The sequence below is a fragment of the Dromaius novaehollandiae genome, chromosome 7 (genome assembly GCF_036370855.1).
Source record: "Dromaius novaehollandiae isolate bDroNov1 chromosome 7, bDroNov1.hap1, whole genome shotgun sequence".
Classification (NCBI taxonomy): Eukaryota; Metazoa; Chordata; class Aves; order Casuariiformes; family Dromaiidae; genus Dromaius; species Dromaius novaehollandiae.
Window position 1 is genome coordinate 25435413 of NC_088104.1, and position 19720 is coordinate 25455132.

At 43.5% G+C, this 19720-nt stretch overlaps 1 protein-coding gene across 2 annotated transcripts in view; it reads right to left on the minus strand.

Moving 5' to 3' along the window:
- Positions 1–19395, minus strand: part of CHN1 (chimerin 1) — a 106346-nt gene extending 86951 nt beyond the window's left edge. The window contains exons 1-2 of one of the 2 annotated variants that reach the window (XM_064514985.1): positions 19277–19395; positions 19005–19116 (exon numbers count right to left, since the gene is read on the minus strand). In XM_064514985.1, coding sequence (XP_064371055.1) covers positions 19005–19116; positions 19277–19363 — 199 coding nt within the window. In that variant the 5' untranslated portion in view covers positions 19364–19395. The remainder of the gene's footprint in view (positions 1–19004; positions 19117–19276) is intronic. The other variant, XM_026092810.2, reaches the window with a different exon arrangement.
- Between the last annotated feature and the right edge of the window lie 325 nt (positions 19396–19720).

The following is a 19720-nucleotide window of genomic DNA, read 5'->3' on the forward strand; positions in this document are numbered from 1 at the left end:
GAACTTTGCTCTGATTAGAACGGAATACATGTAAGATTTTATTTTATACAATATAATGGTATTTCTTCAAATTCTCTACCCTGAAACCACACTGATATCTAAAAATTTTCCAGCCTGGCACAGATCAGAAAGAAACAACTGTCTGCCCAAAACCTGCGCTGACATTTAAGCTCCTAAATAAACCTGTCATATTATAAATATATATGTATCTGTAAAGAAAAAAATAAGAACATCTTAAACTGATACATCACTTTAAATCCTACTGAGGCCCAAAGCAATCTACAAGGTAAGCAGGTGTGGGGAAAGAATGCTGCAGGATACAAGAAAATATATTCACAGGCCTTTCACCTTGAAAGAACAATTTTTACTCTTGAACCAGTACCAAAATCAAGCTAGTCTTGAAAACAAGCATCTTATCATAGACCTAGAACAGCTGGTGTGTCATGAGAGCAGGAAGTCACTGTAGCGCTTCTAGTTCAGGGCATGGATCTACATTTCTTAGGTAACCTACATGACAGCTAACTTGTCTCTCAATTTCTTCACCAGCATGGGTTTGCCAGCCTGCCTCTCTCTCCGGTGCACAAGGACAGCCAGAAATCCTTCATTACTCTTAAACAATTCTCAGAACTACCTTGCCCTCACCTTCTTTCTTCCCAAATACACTTTCCTCCTCTCTTTTCCAGGACTCGGCCTTCTCCCGGCCTTCGCAGTTTGCAGCTCATGCAAGACCTCCGGTCTTGCCCCAGAGCAAGGCTGGCTCGTTTCCCAGCGCGGCCCTGCGACCGCTTCCCACCCAGCCCACGCTACCTGCTCAGCACCTCCATCCCCAATCACCTCGCCTCTGCTCAAGGCAGCCTTCAAATCTGCCTGAAGTCAGGTATTTTCTGTCCTTATTTCTCCACGTGGGGAGAAGGCAGAGGCAGAAGAAGCTGGAAGAGCTCAGTCAATAGACCCTTTCCAGGCAGAAATGCCACAGCGGGAAGGAACGTGCTTTTGGGGCCCAGTGTGGCTCCTCCAAGCACACAAATTAATGAAAGAAAAAGGAAACTACCCATCTTGCGAGTGAGCTGTCTGCAGTGAAGAAAGAAGTGAAAAGCAGAGCGTGATTGTCAGAAATACATGCTAGCACCAGAAAAGGGCTTCTCCTGATACGAAAATTATACAGCCATTTAGGAGAAATTCATATAAAGACACAAATGCTATGAGAGCATCTCAGATTTTTCCATAAACATAGACTTGACTAATTGTGACATTACAATGCAGCATCTCCCTTCATTATTTTCAGTCTTTCTTACCCACTTCCATTTTATCCCTTATATAAATCTGGACAACTTTAGCACTTCCAGAGTGAGCATTTTAACTGCAGATATGAAAACCGTTACTATTGCCTCAAACTGTTTAGACTGCTTGTCTCTGTGTATTCCTTTTATAGAAAGAATAAAAATGTTTACCTCTGTTTGAAATGGTACTTTCTATTTCCCCACTGAAAGTCTACCAGCTCTAGGGTAGAGCAGCAGTGGCTTAACCACGCGTGGTAACCCCATAAAATAGCTTAGGGCTTACTGTGAGGTTCCCTACAGAAGATTCAGTTTTATTTCTCCGTTACTGTATGTCATTCCCGGCAGCACGGTGATCTGTAACACCAGGCTGGAGGTTAGTTTAGTGCTGTCTGAAAGGAAATAATCAGCTTTCTGCTGACACAGCAGCTCTTCCTCCAAACTTTGTTTTTCTTTGGCAATATCCCATCAAACACAGGTGAGGCCTCAAACAGCTTACCTTGTGGGAGAGGCCAGTTCTTAGCCTTGGCGGAATAAAAGTGGTCAGAAGAAGAAAATCTAATTTACTGTTTTCTGAACAAATCCAGGACAACAGAATGGTTTAACTCATAAGTAAGAAAAGATGCAAGAAAATAGAAAACACTCTTCTGTATGCCATGGCCTGGGCCCTAACCAGTGAGCATTAGCATGTGTTTTAAGACGCTGTATCTCGCTTTGTATGACAGCAACGTGTGTCAAAATACAACTCCGGGAGAGATGCCTGGCGAGCAGATGTGCCCATCTGCTGACCCACACAACAGGACTGCTCTGTGTGCACAAAAAGACCTTCTAGAAAATTCCCCCTCAGCCTCAAAGTCTTGCTTATTAGCAACCTCCAAATGCCCAAAGGATGCACATACGATTACCTGATCTACAGAAATAAAGCCAGAATTTATTTGCTGAGGGGGGTCTCGAGTCACAAAAACAGCCAGGAAAATGTTGTTCCCTCTCTGTTTTCAGAGCACGAGTGCCAACAGCATTGCAGAGACAAAGCTCCAGCCATCACAAAATGTTTTAAGCAGCAGCCAAACAGGCCCTAGCAGTTAGCGCTTTTGTGCACTCCAACTAAAATAAAACTCAAATAGCAGTAAGGTAATTAAAGGATGAATATAGCCACCACCCTAGCCAGCAGCAGTAAACCAGATGGGCTACAATACCACGGTTTCAGGGTGATGTCTGGCTGTCAGCACTCGGTGCTGATCCAGCAGTGCAGGCAGCATTCCCAGAGGGAAGGTCCCCCCCTGCCCCCCCACAATGGGGGGAAGGAGGAAGGAGAGTAAACTCAGCTCCTGCTCCCGGGAGGGCGAGCGGCAGCGCATGGGGAGCGGGCAGAGGGGGTGCAAATACTGCACTGAACTGGGAAGGGAATGCACCAAGGGCCTTGGTCACCCCTGAGCGAGACACTGGGATCCACCATTTTTTCTCCCCAAATTGCCCACTATGCCTCTGCTATTAGCAGGCAGCAAGTTAAACGATGGTATGTAGTGGGGGGAAGCAGAGGCAGGGTTTTGACCCCAAGCGCAAGCTGTGGTGGCTGCTGGCCCGCTGCACGAGGCGCTGCCCCAAGCCCTCCACCAGCGCCGGGCACGCAGCGCGCCCCGCAGCCAGGGGCTCACCCAAGTTCCCTCCCGCTAGCGCCCCGTTAACACAGAGAAAGTCACCTTCAACCTTGCTGGCTGGCAGGAAATGTGTTCCTAGAACAAGGACTTCTTTAGCATTTAGTTTCTTGACATGAATATGAAAAGGGAAATGATCCTCTGACTCAGTCTTGCCCCATCTTTGCATTCCCACAGCACAGGCGTAACAAATTATTTCTGACCAAAAAGCTCCCACAGACTTACAACAGGCTTTTTAAGAGACCTCAGATAATCCTTTGGTACATTCTCTTTCTCTTAAAAACTGCTATATGGCTATGTTACAAAAAACATTCTCATTTTATTTGGGTTTAAAATTGACTGAATGAAAAGCATGTTAATTCAAAAGTAACTTTGATCTATCAGTCCCTAAAAACAAAGACATTAATTACAAGAACCCTAAGGTACACGTGACCCAGACCCATGCGGAAAACACAAGGGATTTCATTACTACAGCAATTACAACATCACGGAATTTCCCTTTTTGACAGGAAGATACCTGCAGAGCTGAGGATATTTCAGGTAGTGAACGCTGTATTTTTTCATAATTCCAGTATATACAATATCTGTATTTCACTTAGCAATGATGACTAGTATTCCAGATTTCTTTCAGTATTTAGTCTTCGATGCTGCTTTAATATTATCCTTGGCACATTAATTCCTTTGAATTGGGGGGGGGGGGGGAAGCTTAGAAAACTTTTAGACATGTCAACACCCTTTCTCAAGCAACAAACCCCATCACATACCGAGAGGTATCTGAGTGTAAAAGCTTTCGAATAAATCACAAGCTCTCTCCGCACCTCCCCATACATCTAAGCAGTCAGACTGGAACTCACGTTAACATTGAGGCAGATGTTAACAGCTCAACACATTTCCCAGATGTGCACGGACAGATAAACCGTTCTTCCCTGTGGCGGGTCTCCTGTTTGGGGCACCTTGTCGCGACTGAACAAGCCACTTCACGGGGTACAGGCGTTATGTGTAAACTAATACCCAGGCTCAGTGCAAGGACAAATGGCCCCTAGGTCCGAGGAGGTGCTACCTGCGCCTCTGGCCAGGCCGGCGCAGCTCGCCTCCCCAGGGAGACGGCACCCTGCGGGATGCCCCCAGGAGCCACCTCCAGGGCAGCCTTGGAGCAACTGGCAGGTGCGCGGGGCGCTTCACCAAGGAAATGATCCAGTCTCATGTCCACGGCTGTGGGCAACGCACGTGGCCACCAGTGACAACTCTCCTTATGCAAACGCTCTTCTCCGTTGCCTTGATCTTCGACCCAGGTAGCTGCCATTCTCCGTTCCCGTATTACCCAATGCATGGGGGCAGGTTTGGACTTTTAAACTTAAACTATGTTTGAATTATTTGAGCAAGAAAGCAAAAACAGCTGAATGTATTTTCTTCATATTTTCCAAAGAAATTACCATCTGGGAAGAGCAGAAGAATACAATACAACTTGAAGGAAAGTTATAAACCAGTGAAAATAGGAACTTAGAATAAAAGCATCCCTTCAGCTGCAGCATGACACTAAATCACACAGACTATGTAGCAGGAATTTTTTAATGGCACAAAACTTCATTATTTTTCTTTGGTCTTTGCAAGTTTCTGCTTATACTATTCCAAACAAATATAACTTGGCTTCAAAGGTGTGACACTGGAATAAAAACGGTTAAGTGAAAGCAGCTGTGAGCTATACCCATGAGAGCTTGAAGGGCTACTTCCATTCCTCAGCGGAGCTGACCGAGTGATTGCTTTGCTCACGGGAGCCAAGAAAGCACTCTTAGCCAAAGCAAGGGGGCTTCAAGAAGGCCATGTGCTGAATAATTCAGTCGGTCGGGGGTAGGGGGGGAGGAAATCACACTACCATCCTGGTTTCTATGAACGTCTGATCTGGAGACAATAAATTCAATGGAAATGCTTCTAATGGGTTGAATAAGACACCCACTGACAACAGCTAGAGTTCAGCGCCTTTTATTGGCAGGTTTACTCTTACTGCCTCTCTATGAATAATGGGGAAACTAATCTTCTTTACCACAGTCACTACTGCTGTTAAATAAATTCATCTTTTAAGTTATTAGACCAGGTTGCAGAAGATCTGTTTCCAGATTTTCATTTAATTGAAGCAAGGAAAGTACTTGTTTTTCCTCACCTTTGCCAGATGAATACAGTGGCATCTGACTACAAGGTTACTCTACAAGTTAAAAAAAAGGGGTTAAAAATCCACTATGATAAAAAAAGAAAAAAATCAGAACTGAATTTTACTTTGGGGCTTGTAACGGCTGGAGTTTTCATGTGTGCAATGATAACAAGCAAAAGACACAACTGTGGGCCTCTTTCTCTCGACTCTAGTTTAAAAGGGAAGAAAATCCACTTCCTGTGAAAGCATAGTTAGCTGACTGTTTAAGAAAAGTTTCAAAACCTCTGAAACTACTTCCTGGGGTTGCTTTAAGTATAAAGAAGTATACCTCTGAGAGGTAAAAAGTGCCACCTTGTGGACATTTAACAAATAGAATTTAATTTTACTTTTAGTTTACAGCAGTCTCCCTCAAACCTTTGGGACACCACCAGTCAGCTTCCAGCGTTTCTGGGAATACCATTTTCTCTTCTCAAATAAAAAACATACCATGGGAATCACCACCTAACACAGCTCTGTGTGTTAGGTTGTGGATACCGACGTCAGAGTCAGGCTGCCAGCTGTCTGCAGCCCTCTGCTTTACATCACTATAGCACCTATGTTAGCTCTACAGACTCATAGGTATTCTGAAATGTCTGGTTTACATAACAACCAATTTTCTACTGAAAATGTTGCAAAAATTAAATACGTCTCTTAAATTTATCTATTTCAGAGAAAAACAGTCTGTCGAAATTTTTTTTAATGAATTATGGTAAAACTGAATGAACTTGCTGCCCCAAACTGCTGAAAGAATATGGGTTGGGGACAGTTCCCGGTACTTCTTAAGTGTTGTTTAAAAGGTCTTTTGCAAACAAATTTTTCAAGTTCAAGAATAACAGAAACATGCCATTATTGGATGAATCACACTCTTTAGATCTGACAGATAATTTGTCCAAATATCTTGCATATAAGGATGGTAAAGTTTTAGAGCAATTCAGAGCAATAAAAGGTAAAACAAACTTGAACACAGCAATCAAACATCCCAAGTTAAAATCCAGGCCAGTTTTCACTGGAGACACTGACACACTCATTTTGATCATAGTCAAAGAAATCTCCTTGGGAGAAAACAGAAACACCTATCAAAACTATGTTTCTTAAACTGCTTTGCTTCCAGCCTAGAATGATGGCCAGGATGTTACAACAAGGGATAAAGTAGGAGAAAACAGTATTTCCCCTTCTGCATTTCCTTTCCTGTTTTTTTTTTTTTTTGTTTTGTTTTGAAAATCCTTTGTCTCTTATTTTAAAAATCTTCCTGCCCAGAGACCTAGTCCATTTTCCATCTTTTCCATCACTCTTGTTTTAGTCCTTCCGAATATTAATAAAACCAGCAAAGGCACATCAGGTTTACCACAACTTCCAGCAACAACTCCTAGAGCCAGAGCCTGAAGGCATTTGCAAAAATAAATGTTTCTGTCTGGATTTCTCTAACATATCCAACAGAGAAGTTTGAGTGGAGCTTTACTATTCAAATATTCTGAACAGTCACACCAATAATGATAAAGGAACAATATGATATGTTATAAAAGTGTCTTCTAACTGTAAATAAATCCCTTCCCCTGAATAAGAAGTCTGTCCAGTCAAGTTCCAGTGGAAGAAACCCTAAATAAAGGAAGAGCTTTCAACCATCTCTGAAATACAACCCCTCTATCCATTACATAATGCCCTAATTCACTGAATGGGGAGGCATGTTTTATCACTGGTAGCCTGGTTGCTTTGAATTTTTTTCACGTACAGCACCGAAATAATGAACATACATTCATTTTCCTGCTCTAAAATCCACTTTTAAATACAGCATTGTGGTTTAATAAAAGGTGAACCACAACAAAGAGCACAGTGTTGACGCTGCCTCTCTAGCCATTGGTAAAATCTACTGGGAGCTTGTCACCCCTTGTATTTTAGACCAAGATAGCTGCTGTGCATTCTTTATCTTATTGTGGGAAAAACCAAAACACCCCTTCACCTGCCCAGGCAAAAAAGTTACTCAGAAAATTAAGAGCAGATCCTGATGGACTCACATGCTCTCAAGCATGTCTCTCTTTTTTCCAACTATGTCAGAAGATCTAATAGATGCTATCACCTCCCTTTCCCCAGACTTGACCCATTCATATTCTTAGACCATCAGAGTTACGGAAAACCTATTACTATCACTATTGGTAACAGATTTTTCATTTTCTAAAATAATCGTATAATAAGATGTTATTGCTCACGCAAAAATATGACTTGTATTTACATCCTTATTTCTAGAACAGCTGCAATACATTGACACCCAAGGTAGGAAGGAAGAGGGCAGATGACCAAGTAAAGTACCCTTGCCTGGAACCAGGATCATTTTATACTGTCAGGAAGGAAACTCCTAAAAAGTATTATTGGCAGGCTCAGAGAAAGGGAAATGGACACCATGTGGTTGGTTGGATGCCTTTTTTTTGAACTAGAATTACATTTTTACTCCAAATGCCATTCTCCATTTGCTGCGAGTTTTTCCCCAATTTGAAAGCTAGCAGTGTCATTCCTTGTCTCTTTCTGTTTTGATATATAACCTCCAAGAGGTGTCTGATGACATGAAGTATGATGCTCCAGCTAGGAAAGCTGAAAAATTCACTGTAGTCAAAGAACTACAGCAAAAAAATATCTATCCATCAGCCTCTCCCATTTACTGCATTTAGCCCATTTTTTACATAAATCTTTTCTCCCTTTGCAGATTCACCCACTACACTAGACAAAAACTAGAGAAAGGAGAGGGACAGCATATGTGAGCAAGCATCCAGCAGCAGGGAAACACTGCTCCGGGTGCAGAGCCGGCATCGCCCAGTGTGTTGTCAGGCTGCTGCTGCAGACAAAGGACCCTCGCCAAGGCGGTTTCGCAGCTCTGAAAGCGCTGCAAAGAGCGAGCGGCTTTCTGCACAGGCCCCCCAAGCACCCGCGGTTCTCCCTATGTCTGTAGGGATGGAAGCAGAGCTCCACAGCTGGGGAAGCCGGGAACAGTCTGCTGGAAGAAGAGCTGCAGACAAAGCTCTGCCATCGCCCAGTGGGAATAGGAGAGCTGTCTGGAAAACTCAGTATCATCAATGCTTGAAGACAACCTAACAAGTCCTTTTCTGTGTAACTTCTGTTTTATTTTCTCTATTTTTCCTCCTTTTTTCAAATATTTAATTCATACAATTTTCTTATCTCTGTTCTGAAGTTGTTTCTCCTGTTTCCACTAATCAAAAGAAAGACAAATTGATCTGCAAATAATGGAAGCCTGGGTTTAATACCTCTCACGTTTTATAAATAAAATAAACCAGATACAGAGGACATTATCATGGTACTGTGTTAGGAAAGAGGTTTTCAACAATTATTATGTGTATTTTTGGAATATCAACACATCCTTACTGGAAATGAGACCCCATGGGAATGGGCATAAGCAAAAAGCAGACTTTGTCCTGCCAAACTTGATGTCTATATAGAAAATACGAACAGTGGCTGGCAAGAGAAGCAGAGGCATAAAAAGAGGAAATCACTTTGCAGGTCAGAGACCAGCATCTCTATTCCCAAAACTGGCCAACCCAATAATCCCCTAGGCAGCATTTTTCCTCTAGAGAGCAGCTCTTTTGCTGTATTTAGATCTACACTGACTTCGTAAAAAAGCACTATCGCTGCATTTGGCAGCATGGGAAAAGACAAAAAACAGACACATGGAGAGCTGTAGCACATGATAGATCAAAAAAACAGTATGACGTTAGAAAAGGGTTTTGGCTTACCTACATGGCTGGATGGGGACTGCCGGGAGGCAGAACGTTGCAAAAAGAATTGTCAGAGAAAATTGCTAATATAGCTCCGAGACATGGCCAGTCCTGCCTGTACCTTCTGTGTTTGCCCTTGCACAGAAATGGGAGAAGAAAGAAACCTTCCAAAATAGGCAGAGTGAGATTCTTTTACAGTTCAGAATACTGACTATCAGCAGACCTAACTTGTCAAAAAAACCTTTAAAAAACAGAAAAAAGTTCTTCTAGCTTCTCACAAACCTTTCCAGTAGGTGAAAAAAAATGCCAATAAACTGAGGAGCTCAATTAGCTTGTGTGAGCTCTCCTTCAGACAGGGAACCAGCAGTATGTAACCCACTTAGCTCAGAGGTTGCTTAGACACATCCACCTAAGCTACAGTCGCAGGAGCGGAGCATCCTCTGCTGCTCCCCTCAGAGCCTGCCAGGCCTCACTATGGCAGTGAAACAGGGGCCAAATTTCACCTACTGTAAATTCCAAACCCGCAGAAGAGCAAGTTTGGACAAAATAATCTCCTTGATTTGGTCTAATGCATACTCTGGGGTGGCCTGAGGGAGGAGGTCTTTATACACTGCTGCTTCACTAAAAAACAAGGAATAAAAGATGCTCCATTAAGTTATTGATTAGCTTGCTGCTCTGCCATAGGGGGCAGTTGGGAGGGGGTTGTGACCACAGCGTTCTGTGATATCAAGTAAAAGTGGGCAGAACTGCAGAGTATTCAGGAAGTACCCAGCAACCACAATAAAACAACAGCACAGCTGAACTCACAGGATCTCACGATTAAAATAGTCAGGACATTTTTTTCCCTCCTTCCTCTGCTTGCTTTTTTGGGTTGGTAATTTTCCTTTGCATACTTACTTGCTGTTATTTACTACATTATACTACTGATGAATAAACAATAAACAAGCACCTTACCTAGTTTCTTTACCATGTAAATTCTGGCATGGAAATAACATTCAACACAAAGTTTTCAAATGTTTTCTCACCAGGAAGAAGACTCACTATTTTACTTAAAATATTTCTCTGCTTCCATTAAAACAGTGAAGATTTATTCAATACCTTCAAGCCACATCTATAAATATACTCTCTGGAAAACCTGAAAAGGAAATCAGTAAAATTAATTGCTGTGTCAAAATCATGCTTCCTTTATTGTGTGCATGTTCAGTCAGTATGCCAGAGGTGAGGAAGAGCTACATCCTGCCTTTTTTTTTTTTTTTTTTTACTCAGTGAAAAATGATCCAACATTGCACTGAAGCACTGTGTCCAGATTCACATGGAAGCCATAAAATGCACATGGAAAAATGCAGAAGACTAGATTTGGCCCTACCAAATAATTATCATCAACTTTTATAGTCTGCTCTGGATTGTGTACTTACCAGATATTAATGCAGCACTGAGGAGACTAACTTGTACCCTGCCAATGTGACAGCCAGGAACTGCTAGGTACTGCACTAAAATGTGGGGTTAATTTTTTAGAATAGCAGTATTACTTCCTTTTGCAAGTCCCCCATTTACCCTGCAGTAGGAATAATCTCCTTACTCTTCTTCCACTGCTGCAGCAGTGCTCAAAGACCTTGCTATATGATGCTACATAATTTAAATGATTGCAACTGTGGGTATACTCCAACATGTCTGGCTACAGATGCACGCTACTGCACACTACCCAATGTGCAAGGAAACAATGCCACTATTTAGGAAACAGCGTTACCTTTGCTTTTGGTGTGCAAATTTCCCACTAACAAGCTGCCCCAGGACATCCAGTTTCTGATCAAGGTCAGAAATTACGTTTTTATTTCAGCTTCCTGAAGAACAAGGTTACCTATAAGCAGTTGCTCTTGCAAAGAAGGAAGCAGGAAGGAGCGGGAGACAGGGAGCATGAGTGCAGCGGAAAGGCAGCCAACTCCCCCTTCAGCACCAGGAACGTACAGCCCCAACCACGCAACATATTCAACACAGCCAGATCCCAAAGCCAACTATGCCAGTGGGCTTCCCCACAGAGATACTGACACCACGAGCATGGTTGTCTCCTACTGCGAGCAGTGAGGTCTAGCTTGCAACTTAGACTCTGTGGCCCATGACCAGTAGATGCAGTCTTCTTATGTATTCTCCCAAGGATCTAAGATTCATTCACATGAAAAGCCAGAGCACATCCTCACATCCTATCAACAGCAATTAAAATCTCAGCCAAAAGCTCCAAGTAGCCCAGACTGCCACAGCAGCCTCAGCTCTCTCCACAAAGCTCATCAGGGAACTGCTGGGACACAGAAACAGCTTTGGGGAGCAACATATCAGAATATATCACAGAAATCACACACTCATGGGAATAAATAGGATTTTATAAGCACATTTTCCAGAAATTATGAAACTACTTTTCATTCAGATATAGGATGAAAGAATTTTGAATGCTGGAAATGTCAAATGTCAATTGGCTCTTTCACATTCACAAAGGCTATTGCACATAAACTGAACACTTTATGCTTTCCAGTTGGATGTGATCTATCCTCCTTGCATTGACTAGAATTGGGACATCAGCCCTCCACACCACCATAACTTCTAAACCCTTGGGGACAGCTTGGAGATCTGCAGGAAGTCTTCCCAGCATCTTCTAGCATCTGGCCAGCTACCATTCAATTACAAGGCCTCAGTGGTATTGTTAAGTGTTTTAGAAGACAAAATATTTCAGTGACTTTTTTTAAAATGCCTTAAATTTAAAATCTAGGTTTTTAACTTTCTATTATCATTTATAAAGATGTACAAGGCAGACACAATCCACCCCACTGATATGATAGATTCTCAGTGCCTTTGAAGTTCTCCTATTCTCTCGTAAGAGACCTTTGATTTTTGAAGAGTTACCAGACCAGTTTTTGACTTTATGAGAGAGCATGGAGCATGTCATATTCTTCCAATAATTACAAAACTGCTCTTCGGCCAGGCCTTGGGCTTTTTTTGTTTTGTTTCAGCTAAAAACATGCTTCTGCTGAACAGTCAATCTGATCTCTGTCCACAAGGTGGAGCAGCTAAATAGCTTTAGATGAACACGCAAAGCCCCAAGTTTAGAAAAAGGAAAAAGAATGCAACAATGCACTTTTGGAGAAGTTACATATGCTCATACTCTTGAAGAATTGTGGTTAATGTGCTTTTCTTTGGGAAAAATACTGTAGTCTCCCAAAAGGCTTATACTATGCTTATGCTTAAACTTTACTGAATAAAATAGTATTTAAGTCATAACTAAAGAACTGCCGTTGTATGCTGACGCATACTTTTCTTGATACTGATACATACTCATTATCACATGGACTCTCTAATCTTTTAGTACATCTCAAACAACAGTTAAGAACTCTTGGGAGACAGGCAGTAAGAAAACAAAGTCCCCAAACCCAGCAAGGTGGAAAGGATCAGCTGAGTCCAAAACAAATAGAAGAAAGAGGAAAACCCAGACTTAACGGAAACAGCAATCCTCGGCTCCTCCTAAGATCTGGTCTGTACATCAGCAAAGTCTGGAAACTTTTCTTCAATCTTTGGATCCAGAGTATATTTTACTTTGGCCCTGTCTGCTGAGATGCTGTACTGTGCAGATTGTTTCCACTTACTAGCTTATGAGCAGGTCATTTGATGCCAAGGAGGAAATTTGTTCAATGTTCATTTGTTCAACAGTGTGCCTGAACTGCCCATATTGCATGAGAATTTCTATGAGATGTACATCTGACTGGAGAGAACTGCAAAGAGGGGCTGTATTCACAGGGCTTATGGCAAGTCTTGTTGGCAGGAACTAAAATCTTGCCATGCTGCATTTTAGTTATTTATGACCACTTTCCTATTTACTTCCCTTTAAGAGAAAACAGCTCAATTATTGGATACAATTCTGCCTTCTGGTGCCTGGGCTGGTGTTTTGATACACTCTAATAACACTAGCGGTAGTCCTGGAAAGCACAGAGCACACCAGTAACATGTTCTACACCAATCTCTCTCTGTTTAGATCAAATTCCAAAATCTCTTTTCAATTATTTACTTCTGCACATAATAGGATGTGACCTTTCCAGCTTCAGCAAAAACACCAACCATGAAATTTCCTCTTTTAAGATTTTTCTACAATATTCACAACTAAAAGAAAATGCTATTTCATACTAGCCACTCTATCAAGCTCGCTTCTAAGTGCTAATTTGAGAAGCCAAGACCAAAATTTTTCATCCTCATTTATAACTGTTAGTGTCACTTCCCTAATATTTTGATCAATTGATAACAATTTCCAGTTAATAGATCCATCTTCTTTTCCCAGTTCCTAAGCAGTTTTCCCTTTCAACTTGTTCCTGACATTGCATTGCCAGCAAAACCTTTTCAAGGTTGCTGTCCTTATCTGCTTCATTAAGTTCTCTAAGTTAGGTAAGGTAAGCACAGCACCTAGGAGAAAACAATCTTCTCATTCTCAGTACTTGGGCACTTTCCTTCCCAGATCTCTGAACGGGATTCAGGAGATCAAGAGTTTACCTGTAAGGTGGTTTCCACCTCTGCTTAACAAATCACCTTCATTTGTAAATCTTGTTTAAAACAAAAACACATGCTGGCCTTACCTATGTCAGAAACATTTTATTAGTGTCCCTAAGTTGTTTTAATTGTCTCATTAAACGATTTCAAGTTTCCAGCATGACTAGATATTGACTTGTTTGAATCTCTCTTAAAATTAGTCTGTATCAGTTGGTAGTGAATGAAGCCAAACTCATTTGAGCAAGGGCTAAACACTTTAGGGTATCTGCTTTATCCAGTTTAAGTAGATCACTTTGAACTCACTATTTTACTGGTGAAACAACTCCAGTCTAGGCAGTGCAACATGGAGCACATATTCACTTTTCAAAAGTGCTTCAAGATCATAAGATGAGCGGTAAGGTTCTCTATGCATTTTTATTTTTTTTTTGGCACAGCAGCATCAGTGATGTGCACTATTCCTCTAACACACCACACTGATATTCTCTATAGCAACAAAAGCACTATTATAAATGTACCAATTCCGTGAAAAACTTCCATGAGCTATTCCAAATAAGGAAGAGATTCAAAGAACACTTTCTGATACAAACTGTCTCTTCAGCTAAGGGGCTCTGTCAATATGTTTTTACCAACACAGCTAGCCATAAATTTTAAGAGTAGTTCAGGGCCATGTATAAAAATACAAAGGAGAACAACCTTAACTGTACATGATCTATTTACATCCTCTTCTTAGAAGGCTCTGCACATTAGAAATAAGCAGATTCATTTCCTGTCCTGCAGTGAATCCTCAGGTATCATCTGTTGGTGAGCCACTTTTTAGGGGAACACTCATCTTCTATGTTCCTTTGACTAAACTAACCAAGCACAGTAAAACTTAAAAGCCTTCCCCAAGCAGGCAAAACATGTACTTAGAGAACAATGAACTGATTTTATTTCTATACAGTATCCTTAAGATTATCACATTAGAAAATATGCACTTATACCAGTATACATGTTCCCTACCTTTCAAAGCAGCAGTGAGACAGTATCTGTTTTGCATGGAGAACAGTAACCACAGATAATAGAACTGAAAATAGCCATTTGTTAATTAACATTTCAAATATGGAAGAATCTATTTCAAAGGGTTTGCCTCATGCCCATAGTAGCAGATAGATTAATAAGAAAAGTATTTCTGTTCAGTATGACACTGGAGCTCATAGCTGTGGAAAAGAATTCTGTTAAGTGGGCAAATTAATACTTGGATGCTCTTTCAACTACATATGCACACCTGAAATGAAAGTATAACTGTGTCCTGCCTGTAGCAGTGTACTGCCTTCCTCTTTTCACCTGATATTTTTCCTACAAATTTCTCTAAAAACTGCCCTTGTTCACCATCTCCTTGAAAAACCATTGCTAACATTTTGACTACAACTCTGTCTGTAATCCCATTTACCTGCGTCCACTCATCAGAGTACAAGCACTTCAAAGATGAAAAGAAAATTGTTTCATTCCTTATTTCTTAGCCACCAATACTTAGGATGGTGAGTTTTCATCCACTGGAGTGCTCTGAGCGAGAAAGCATGTGAGTGAGAAAGCATGTAAGCAAGAACGCATGAATAATTTCTAATAAATACGTTCATGAAGAGCTCTCCTGACCATTTTGAAATGTCTATTTCTGCACAAAAGTGTTGATGAGCAAACAAATGAACAAAAAGCGAGTTCATAAAACATAAGGACAATTCATAAGTACATAATATAACATAAAAACACTCTTCTTTCAAAGAACAATGCTGGCTTCCTTTAAATGCTTATTGGGATATCCAGCAAGGGACACACATGCTCAGCCGCAGCAATGGGATAAGTTAACACTTTCCCCATTTCCCCTCTACATTGTTTGTTTTCCTTCCCATCGTTGAGTCAGCGATGGGGAATGGCAGCGCACACCTCAGTCTTGTCACTGCAAGACCCCATAGCTTTAGGGATTAACAGAGGGGTCTAGTAAGCCTAGCTACAGAAACACAACTGCTCGTTCTCCCTCTGAGAACAACTTACTATCCCTCACAGAGATCCAGCAGAGCAGAAGCTGTGGGCATCCTTTAGCTACCTCCCAAGCAAACACAGCAAGTAGCTTCAGCCTACCTCCACGAAGGCCATAAATGCAGCCATTGCATGCTGTACTGAAACGGCAGGGATGGACACAGGCACATGCCCCACTCCAGCTATTGCTGTCAGGCAGGAACAAACAGTTGAAGGGGAAAAAGGGGCAACACCTTCAGCCACCACAACCTTTTGGTAAGTGAACATGCACCTGCTGTACGAGCAAAAATGCCACTGGAATTGGACGTCTACTCAAGTGCCATGTGTTTATACGCACAGGGCGTGAAAGCCTTCACTGTTTTATGGATAAGTAAGTTTCTAAACTCTCTGCCAACTCTTGGTAGGTAATTCACAAATATGGGTCATCAAACCCACTGCATCTATTATTTCCAGAAACAACAGGCTCAGCTAGCAGTTTTCCCACCTCTCAAATACACTGACTGCCTTTTAGTCCTCCACTGATGTGGTCCTAGTACAAGATCTACTTTCTTCTATTCGATCAAATCTGCATTAGAAGTGCACTGCCACTACAGCAAAACAAATTCAGTGTACTGGTGAAACCCTACCTTCTACTGGTATCATAAAAAGCCATGCTGCATAGCAGAAACTACCTAAACTCACAATGGCGTTTTTGCCACCATAAATTTGTGTAACTATGATCTCTTTTGGGATGACAATCTTGACCAAGGTAGCAAAGCTGGCTGCAATACGCAGTAGAGAGATGTTTTCAGCCAACAGCTCACATTCTCCCCAGTGTCTGACTGCTTCCCACAGGCTCGTCCTTCTGCTCACGGGGAACAGGCTGCCTCCTCTCCTTCACAATACACACTCTAGACTCATCAGCTGTCCCACCACATTCTACAATCCTCCCTACAATCTTCCACGTAGACAACAGTGAACACAGAGCATGTTGGAAGGTCATGACTGGTAAGACATGATAAGAGAAGGAAGAGAATCATTGAAATAACGAAGACCAAGAAAGTGGAGTCAACACATCTTCTTTCTCTATGCTTTTAATCTTGTGTCATAATTTGGACAGTAAGCTGCAACTGAAAAGGAAGAATAAGTCAGGATAAATATATAGCCCAGGCATAACAGCATTTTTCCATAGCAGAAGAATACTGCTGATATACCAGAAGTTGTGTTTTCTCCAACCAGTTTTCCAGAGAGTCTCAAGGTGTCACCTCTAGAGCATAAACAGCAGGTAATAGTCCAGTGCCTACACAGTGCCTGTGAGGACTGTGGCAATGGCAACCTCCAACAGGAACAGAAAACTCCCAAGCATCCTGGCAGGTAGAAGAAAATATGGCATACTTGGCTTTTTAACTGTCTGATAGCTACATGCCCATTTTAATCTAGAGTCCGTGACAACGTCACCCTGCTTTCTAGTCCTGCCCCTTGTTAGTACAGTCTTTTGACTACACAGTGAATTAGCCAAAATACAGTATAAAGAGCACAGAGAAAGCATATTATGACATATTACCCCTAAACACTACCTTCCCCGCCCTTTCTTCTCCTTTGCTGTGCTCACACACGTACACACATTAAATGAAAGGGACCCAGCAAACTTAGCGGATGTTTTTCCCCAAACCGACATGGCAATTGATCTCAAACTTTATATGCTTTGTACCACATACTATCAGAAGCAGCCCTAGAACGCATGAAATGTGATTCACTTTGATATACCATTATGTACTGGGAAAAAATACAGTACCAAGCCTAGAATTCATGTGAATGTGTAGAACCAAAGCAAACATCTCCCCTGGCACCTGTATGCTCAGGACAGTTTTACTGGTATAAGCCAAGTGCTAATTTAAAATAGTACAATTATAGTTGCTTAATTCCTCAGATACATTTATTCAAGCACATTTATTCTGCCTTTCCCCAGATTTGCTGATGCTGCTCTGGTAGGGGCTTACATTGAAACAAATAAAATATTCTTCTAACAAGTTACCATGGGTCAGCTGTGGTATGGTAACTGAAAATGCAAATACCAGCAGGCAATCAAAATTCAAGGTAAAGGTTGAAGACCTTTCTTGAAATCTAAAGCAAGCATGTCTTGGCCTGTCTTTGTCAAAGCTTCCACAGCTCAGAGGATAAGCGGCAACACATTAGGTTGTGATAACTGTTGTAACTTAATCATAACTGTCTCCAAAAACACTGCACCTATTTTCTGTGTTTATCCAACTCTCACTCTTGCCTTCATAGCTCAAGAGGCACTCCAAGGCTTTTCCATTTCCAAGGAGTCACATTCATTTATTAACGTTTATTAGTCTCACTCCTGCTCTTAAATTACAGGGTTTGACCTGTACCTGACGACATGCAGGACATCTATACCTGCAGTGACCCCTCCAGAAGCCCAGGGGCTCACAGGGATTCAATAATAAGATCGGGGCCTATAATGACCGAGACAGTTTGCTCCATTGTGAACTATGATTTATCATGTCTTGCATCCTAAAAAACTCAGGCAGGAAATACAAATTTAAATGACAGCACTGTAGCTAAATCCAATTCCAGATAGATCTTATCTGCACAGAAAACTGTTTACCACATGCCCTTAACTTGTTTTTAGATGGGGCTTAATAGGCTGCAATAATATAACAGGTGTCAAGAAAAATTCATGAAACTGTTTTTATTCTTTTAAGAAATTGCAGCAGCCCAAGAATCACGAGATAAATGAAAGCAAATTATTTACTTACACAGGAAGTAAATCCACTGTCTAAACAATGCAAACGCATTTCGCACAAACGGTATTTACGTAAAGCTGTTTACTAGAAATCACTTCTGAGCTTCTTATAAGAATAACTGAGTCTGCTAACTTCGTACTGATATTAATCATGTTAATTTTTGCTTTGCCTTGCATTGTTGCTTCTAGCATAATCAGGCAAATTGAGTTTGCAGCATTTTTCTAACTGCAAAGTTAAGATGATACATAAGAAACCTTAATAACCTTACTCAAGAGAAGCCATATGCTCAACAGTTAACACTACAGTTTTTACATTTTGTTTTCCGCGATGCTATCTCAGGCTATGAAAACAACCGAAGCCAACATCCACCGCCTCCCGCAACCGCCCTTTCTTGAATTTGCGTTATTAAATACAGCTACAGGAACACATCCAATTGTTATAGGCAATCGAGCACTACGCGAAAACGCTCCCCGAAGCGCAGGGCTCCTCTCATCAGCGAGCTCCCCGCTCTGCCGCGCAGCTCCTCGGGCGACCCGCGCACTTTTCGAGGCAGCGTAACTTTTATTCGCGTTGCGGCCCCAAACGCGCCCGCCCAGCCTGCTGCACCCGCGCTCTGCCCCAGCCCGGGCGCGGCGCCGCAGCCCGCCGCCTACAAAGGGTTTTGTTCCCCCTCCCCAAGCCGCGGCGCCGCAAGCAGCGGCTCCGGGGCGCTCACGCAGCGCGCCGGGGCGGCGGCGGCCGCCGGAGGCAGCGGGCACCGAGCGCCGGCCCCGGGGCAGCCACGGCGGCGCCCCGCGCCCACGGCCCCCGCCCAGGGCCCCGCCCGGCCGCGAACAATGGAGCCGCCGCCGCCGCCGCCGCCCCTCCGCGCCGCCCCGCGTACTCACCGAACAGCGTGAGGGCCATCGTCAGGGCGCTGCGAGCCCCGGACCGCGGCGAGGCGGCCCCGGCGCGCCCGCTCTCACGCCGGCGGCGCGGCGGGCTGCGGACAGCCAGCGCCTGCAATAAAAGTTAGACGCGACGCCGTCAGCGCCCCCGCGGGAACGGCCGCGCCGCGGCGCCCGGCGGCTGGGCAGCCGCCGCCCGCGCCGCCCCCGAGCCCGCCGCCGCCGCGGGGCCGGGCGCGCCGCCCCCCGCCGCTGCCCCCGCCCGCGCTCACACTGCAGCCCGCCGCCTCGGGGAGCCATCTTGCGCCGCCACATGACCGGCCCGCCCGGCCTGCCCGCCGCAGCCGCGGGGTTCCCATGGCAACGGCCCGCGCGGGAGGCCGGGAGGGGCGCCGCGCCGCGCCCCGCAGTAACGGTCGTGGGGGGGGGGGGCCGAGGCGCTCTCTCCCCCGCCGCTCCGGGTATGCTCTCCTAGCACCGAGCGGAGGGAACGATGCCCATCTCATCTCCCCTTCCACCGGGGATGATGGGCTTTTGACCGGTAAAGGGGAAGAAAAGAACAGAAAAAAAAAAGAAAAGAAAGAAAAGTGGCAGTCCAGGTGCTGTCCGTGAGGTCCCTTCCCAGGCGGGCACCGGGCGAGGCCTCGCCCTGGCCAGGTTTGGCCTCAGGCCGTGCCCCCCCGCATGGCTGCTTCCTCCACCTGGGTCTTCACAGC